The sequence below is a fragment of the Amyelois transitella genome, chromosome 4, assembly GCF_032362555.1.
Source record: "Amyelois transitella isolate CPQ chromosome 4, ilAmyTran1.1, whole genome shotgun sequence".
Lineage (NCBI taxonomy): Eukaryota > Metazoa > Arthropoda > Insecta > Lepidoptera > Pyralidae > Amyelois > Amyelois transitella.
In genome coordinates, this window is record NC_083507.1 from 5,496,281 (window position 1) to 5,504,154 (window position 7,874).

The 7,874-nt window shown below is 32.4% G+C and overlaps 1 protein-coding gene across 1 annotated transcript; it reads left to right on the plus strand.

Annotated features, from left to right (window-relative positions):
* Nucleotides 1-2,919: 2,919 nt before the first annotated feature.
* Nucleotides 2,920-7,520, plus strand: LOC106129988 (uncharacterized). Its single transcript, XM_013328722.2, has 2 exons — nt 2,920-3,182; nt 3,455-7,520. Exon 2 carries the CDS (start codon nt 3,466-3,468, stop codon nt 6,175-6,177), a length of 2,712 nt encoding a protein of 903 aa, XP_013184176.2. The 5' UTR covers nt 2,920-3,182; nt 3,455-3,465; the 3' UTR covers nt 6,178-7,520.
* The last annotated feature ends 354 nt before the right edge of the window (nt 7,521-7,874 follow it).

The following is a 7,874-nucleotide window of genomic DNA, read 5'->3' on the forward strand; positions in this document are numbered from 1 at the left end:
AATACTAATATTGACGTTTCAATCACCGACGACTAAAATAAATGCTTTGGAAAATAACAAGACCACTCATCCTCAATGAGTTTCATATTGAAGCCAGATTTAACAATTCTTAGTAATATATAAATAGTCACTTCGAATGTATGTTATTAAGGAAACCAATTTATCTGTGACTTATTTTCAAACCATAAATAGTTACTCCAATATTCTTGCCAACTAATGTTCGGGCTACTTTTAAAGTACACTTGTATTTTTTAAAAAGTACCCTCTTCCTCCTGTCGTTTGTCCCTGTTATATATGTATTTATTTGATTATATCTTTATTACTCTTGAGAAGGTGTTCGGTGTGCGTCTTTGACCATAGATCTTAGATTGAGGCAACTTTTGCCTCACTGTTAGAGCATCGGTTAACCCTCAAACGAATGTAAATAAAAGAGTCATTGGCACACGCGCATCACGCATTTAAAATCGGACATCTAACCCATTTGTTCACTGACGCTTTTTAAGTTCAGTACATATAAGTATTTCCTTTTTATTCCAAAATTTGTAAAGCACCTTAATGTATGTCAAAAACAATAAAGTTTTCTTATCAAGTCATATCTTAAACGCTTAAAAGGCACTCGCGTTAGAAGGTGAGGCTTCTTTTTGTAATAAATCCGGTATATAGGTGCGCCTACTAAACTAACAAAATAGTGTGTTAATTTGTTTAAATGTGATAACCTTAAAAGGAAAAATACTTTAGATTTGCGCCTAAAACGGGAAATATTTTATGTTCTAGAATAAGTCCACCCATCCTGAAAGGAAATCCCGCCAGCATTTTGGGCAAGCTCAGTGGTATTCGATATGGTTGGAACTATTTGTAGAAATTTTATGGCTTTAAATAAATTACAGACTTCAAAGACGTCCTATTAGTACGTACTGGGCAAAGGATTCACGCGCAAACGTGACTTTCTACATTATTTAAAAAGTAATCTAATTAAAAAAATAATTTTAATAATCTTTATTGCTTTATGAAACACTGAGAAAAAAGTTAAGATTTTTAACCTTTGGGCGTATCCACAACTGGGCAAAGGTTCTCTTTCTCCCTCTTTTAATAACTGTCACAAGAAGAATCATTTATTCGTTAACAAAAGGTAATGTGTTTAAAAAATATATAAAAACAAAGATCGTGTACGCGTAACCTGTGATAACTGCAATTATCCAGACCTTTAATAGAGTTATAATTAATTCTAAAGTATTCTATTCCCGTGGCAATTTTATAAAGCCATTTCATTGCTACGACATCAAACTGAAAATAATAACTTACTAATATAATCGTTCCTTAATATATATAATTGTGAAAACTCTGTTCAAATTCGTTGAGTACTTTTGTAGTTATTATGGACCAGACAGACTGACAGACAAAAATTACAAAAAGTTTTTAGATTCTGTTACTCTTCTTTAATCGCCCCCTATCGGATTTTTGGAAAAATATTTAATGTACAGATACTTTTATTCTCTTACTATATATATTTATGTTTGTTATACAATAATTTTATAAACATCATATACTCATACTGATGGCACTAAACTTGTACTCATAGATCACGTTAATAGACACTGATATGTAACTACTTAATTAAAGTTGGTGCACATCGGTTCGCGAGAAGCAAAATAATAATATAACTGACTATTTAATAAGTAGATAGGCCATTAGCTTCGGTCCAGAAGGAATTTCTTAGTTATTATGTTAGTCTATTTTTTACGAGACAACATTTTATTTACAAAATAATTTCAAGATCTTTTTCAAAGCACCTTAAAATTAAAATTAAGTTTAATGTCAACAAAACCAGAACAGAAGTTTTTTTGTTTATTCGTGACAAAGTAAAGATTTATAAACTTGGGGTTCACGATTTAGCTTTTGGCATTTGGAGTCACGTGATTATTGGCTCCGACTATCCCGCAACAGATAAAGACGTGGTATATGTGTGTAGTATATTATGTGAATATCGATGCAATTAAAATAATGATACGATACGGACGGTTAAAAAGAAGTAAACAATTATTCAAAGCACCAGGTTCGGGATTTAATCGAATTCATTTGCCGAATGCAAAAATGCAACGGGCTGCATAATAAATCTCTGTGAATCCACGTGCAACCTCGGATTTATTGTTGAACCGACGAATAATTTAAACCGATTTTGTTAATGCAATTGTAGGCTGAATTATTTTGATAATATATTTAACAAAGAGTAAGGAGAAACATAAATACAAGGAAAAGAATTTAGTTGAGCGTTTTTTTTATTGCAATATATATGTAGTTTAGTTGATCAAAAAAATATTGTATTTTTGAGTTTAAAGTCACTCAATTATATGATTGTAAAACACAATCACGAGCAAATCTTTTCCTCAGTTTACAATTCTTCTTTTAGGCGATAAGTCTTTCTTTACCATTCAGTATTTCTGTATCTCAATTCAAGTAATAAGCCATAAGTAACTAAGACTAAACGCGTACGGTAAAGACGTATTTTGTGTATAAGTTTTGTTTACAATGCAGAACTCGATTGATAACCTCAATAAGTTAATTATGTAAAACTATTGTTTGACCCATTGTTCAGAACACAGAACCACATCGTCACTGAAACAAAACCACTTGTAACATAAAACGTTGTAACTATTAGTAGTTGTATTTTGACGGCGACACGCGCGACAAAATTAGACCACACGACAAGTCGCACGAACGTGGCACGTACGCGTGTCTCGTGCGCGCGCGCTTCAGTGACTAACTAAAGTTAGACGAAAGCTTAAAGCTTCCATTCACGAAAGCTCTCGAGTTAAGAGACGACCGAGATAGAAGTCTTTCTTTTATGACAACAAAAAATATTTATAATGTATAGCTTGCTTGTGTGGAATTAGTTTTTACTTTATATTTTATGCAGTACCGTAAAACGGGGCTATTTAAAATTCATGGGGCTAATTGAAATTATAAAAATAAAATATTTGGAACCTCATAACATTTTATTTTTCTACTAATTGGATATTTTGTTTTCGTCTGGCAACACTCACTCTAAAGCTGTCACCACGCAATGAAATTTTGAGGTTAGAAATGACATGTGTGTGCTGCAAAAGGGGCTTGCAAAAAATATTAAAAATATTGCTTAATTTATGGCTCTCATACTTTTATTTGGTAACTAGTTATTTTTTGAGGTAAGTTGAACATGATATTTGTATTATATCTTATGTTTCCTTGTGATTTTAATGGATTCTATAGGCTTTTTCTAACTACGTTGATTCGCCATATTTGTTTTGATTTATCAAACGGGGCTTTTTGGTACAGTTTTGGGGCTATTTAAAACATAATTCCAAATAGCCCCCTCTATGTCCGATGACAGATTTGTATACGATTTAAGGTGATGTGCCAAATAGCCCCAAACGTAACTTTCGAGTAATTAAGGCGAAGTTCTTCTGTTTTGTTCCAGTGCAATTGATCATGGTGCGTACATATACTAGGAAGTATACAAATTCCAGAAATGGCAAATCTTTTTTACCTTACCAAAATTACTCAGCGGAAAATTTACAAGTAGCAATAGAGAGTGTAAAAGAAGGAAGAATGAGTCTTACCGATGCCGCAGACACTTTTGGTGTGCCAAAGAGTACCTTAAGTAGAAAGACAAGAAATATTAACTGTACGCAAGAGACAGCAGGCCATCCAACATTATTTACGCCTGAAGAAGAGAAAGTCTTCATTAAATTTGTTTTAATAGTAGGGGAATGGGGGTTTCCGTTTGATACCACAGATCTTCGTGTATTTGCCAAGAAATATCTCGACAGACTTGGAAAAAATGTGTATAATCTAAAAGATAATATGCCAGGTTATGATTGGGCCAGAAACTTTCTTCAAAGACATAGATTACAAATTTCAAACCGTAAATCTGCACATATTTCCAGTGACCGAGCCAGATTTAGGTCAGATGATATTGATGCCTTTTTTGAGAATTATGTTAATACGGTTGAGGGTGTTCCTGCAGCGCACATCATTAACTATGATGAAACGAATTTAACAGATGATCCCGGCAATAAAAAATATATTTATAAAAGAGGATGCAAGTATCCAGAGCGGATCATAAATAGCTCGAAAACGGCAATTTCGCTCATGTTTTCGGGCACTGCATCAGGACATCTCTTACCTATTTACGTTGTCTACAAATCGGAAAATCTTTGGGATACGTGGATGGAGGGAGGACCAGAAGGGACGAGATATAATCGTTCCAAGAGCGGATGGTTTGATTCAACCTGCTTCGAAGATTGGTTTCATACCATTATAGTTCCCTATTTTCGTAATAAGCCTGGACGGAAGGTATTGATAGGTGATAATTTATCATCACACTTTTCGGAAAGTGTAATAAAAACTTGTGAGACATTGAATATTGCATTTGTATGTCTGCCACCTAAAACAACACATTTATTACAACCTCTGGACGTCGCGTTTTTTGCTCCTTTGAAGGTATACTGGAGAGATATTCTTACCAAATGGAAAATTACCGAGGGAAGACATCACAAAACCTTAATTAAGAGTGCATTTCCTAAATTGTTGAAAAAACTTAAAAATAAATTAATCGAAAATGATGCCGAATCCAGAAATTTAATAGCAGGTTTTAATAAATCCGGACTTTACCCTGTTGATCTTAATCGTCCCAAATCTCGATTACCCCAATCTCATGTTCCAAGGTCCGAGGAAGAAATAGAGACAAGTAGTACTTCAGTTATAAAGGATATGTTGATGGAATTGCGATGTCCCGATGAGCCGACGGGAATGAGACGGAAAAAGAGATTTGTGGTTGAACCGGGAAAGAGCGTATCTTCCGACGATTTAGTACAAAATCAGTCAAAAACAAGTGCAAGATTAAAGGTGTCCGGAAAAAGAAAAGAATTAAAGAAGTCTACTTCAAACATCCTATCAGACCCATTTATTGATTCAGTTCCATCTGGACTACATCAAATAAGGAGCAATAAAAATCATGATAGTGATAATTCCGATGATCAAATTGCGTCTGTTCTTATGCCTAAGTCAAAACTAACATCCTACAAGGGCATGGGAAAAGGGATCGGTAAAAAAACAAAACCTTGTAAAATATTGATTAATAAGAAGCAACAAAGTGAGAATGTAACAGAAACAGCTCTAAATGATACATTAGTTAACTCTGGTTCATTATTACAGTCATCTCTCCAAAATCCCGAAAGCCTCAAAAATTTATGTATCAGATGGGTCAATACTCACTTAATTCAAAACAATGAACTATCCGGACAAAGATCATTTATTCAAAATTTGTACGAAACCAAAAACTATGAAGCTAACGTGCCATTTATAGGTGAATTACCAGAATGCCTACTAAATAGCAGACCCACTACTAGATCTAAACCTATAATTACATCAGAAGTTATTTTTGAAGCAGGATCTTCCCAAAATATTCGTAATCGTAAGAAAATAAACGCTATACTACAAAAAGAAAATGTTGAAATTACGCAGTTTGCTTTAAATATGAAATTAAATATAGAAAATAAAGAACAAGTAACTGAAAAAAGAAAAGTCGTAGAAGAAATTACACAAGAAAGTAAAGAATTAAAAGAAATAATAGATAATGTGAAACCTAAGAAAAAAATAAAAAGTGAGACAGCTACTAAAGTGAAAAAAAGGACGCAGAAACACATTTCTCGAAAACAAAAATGGAGGAGATCTAGTAGTGATTCCAGCTCATCTGAGATTATAATGTGTATGGCTGATTCTGATGATTCAGAATATGAAACAATGGATGATTTAATCACGGAATTTTACGAAGAAGAACAAGAAAATATAGAACCATCAATTCCCTTTGGCTTTTCTGAAATTGAATTTTTTACAGAGGATAATAATACATTAAAAATTGATTCCTGGATTTTAGCAAAATTTGCTACAAAAAAGAGCGTTAAACATTTCGTAGGAAAGATAATATTAATAAAAAACAACATTCCTGATGTCAAATTTGTGAGAAAAGTAAAGGAATCAAAGTTTAATAGAGGATCGGTGTTTACTTATCCTACAGTAGATGACATTTGTACCATGAGACATTTGGATGATATTGTTCTAGTATTACCAGAGCCCAACATCTCTCGGCGAGGACAAATCATATTTGATATTGATTTGAGTAATTACAACGTACAATAGGTTTAACTGTTTTGACTTATGGTATTTTAAATTTTATTTTCGAAGTCTTTAGACTGACTATGATTAAGACTGATTTAATGTTATGATTATAATTAAGGAAGTATCAATGCCAAATATTGTGCCTTATTTTTTGTTAAATGTTTACCTACCGCAATGACATTCACCTTCTTACAAACTTTGATGAGAACTTTGATAGTTGATTAAGTATTTGTTTATGTTTGAATTAGACCGCTGATGTCTAGAAAATATTGTTGTTTTAATACATATTATAGTTACCGAGAGACCTGATTAGATAAATAAGTACAGACATTTGATACATATTTTTGAAAGTTTTAATTATATTACCTGGGTTAACTTTATTATCAGAATTCCTACCTACTGAATTTTTAATATGGTAAACTTCCAGTTCCAATGTTCTTATTTGTTTTTTTATGTACATTTTGGAATTTTGAGAATTGGTTTATTTTTGTAATGTTTATTTTAGTGATTGTTGTTGAGTTCTCAACATTGGTTCCATAGTATAATTAAGTTGTTTGAAATAATTGGGTGAGTTGCCCTTTTGCGACTGTGATTTTAGTTATTTTACACGTTGTTTAATAATATGCGTGCCTTATTACTAGTATAGTAAAAGTTAAATTGTTTTTAAATTGCTCAGACTGTTGATGATGATGAGTGAACTGATTAGATAAATAAGTACAGTTATTTGATACTTATGAAAGTTTAAGTGTTATTAACCGGGTCAATTTTATTATTAAAGTTCCTACCTACTTAATTAATATGGTAAACTTCCAGTGTTCTTATTTGATGTTTCTTTTTTGTATCACATTTTTCATTTAAATAAACATACTTAAAGTACATTCAACAATTTCATTTAAATAATGACTTCCCCTTAAATTGTTCCAAATATATCCTACATTCTCTCCTTTAGTCCAACTGATTAATCATCGTACTTCCAAATAACCCCAATATAGTGGCACTATAGTTTTATAGTGCAAGATTTTACAACAAAATTGAACAAGAGCACTATAGACATATAGCCAGGTACACACTATCAATGTTCTGATTATCGCCAAACTGATTCAAATTAAAACTGGCCTACATTTTACTGAAATATTAAACATTTTGTGTCGATTTCCAGATAGCCCCAAAATTGCGAAAATTGGAACAGCGCTTATAAAACAGGCTATCTTCGGAATTTTAATCAATATACGTTTGAAAATAATAGTTCCGGAAACGCCACTTCAAAATCTGTCCAAATTAATCATCAAAACAGGATTATTTAAACATAAAGTCGTTAAAAAAATTGTTTTTTACCAAATCTTGTACCAAATAGCCCCATTTTACGGTATCTTTTTTTTAATAAAATATGAATAACGCGCAATAATGCTTTACTTATTTATATCATAATATCTGCATATTTATTTAAACAAACAGCAGTCCAATAAAAATAAAGATATTTTAAAAATGTGTGGTTCCCGGCACCAATAGAAAAAAAATAGGACCCCTCCATCTCTTTCCCATGGATGTCGTAAAAGGCGACTAAAGGATAGGTTTATAAACTTGGGATTTTTCTTTTAGGCAACGGGCTAGCAACCTGTCACTTTATATCTCAATTCTATCAGTAAGCCAAACAGTTGAACGTGGCCTATCAGTATTTTTAAGACTGTTAGCTCTATCTACCCCGCAAGGGACATAGA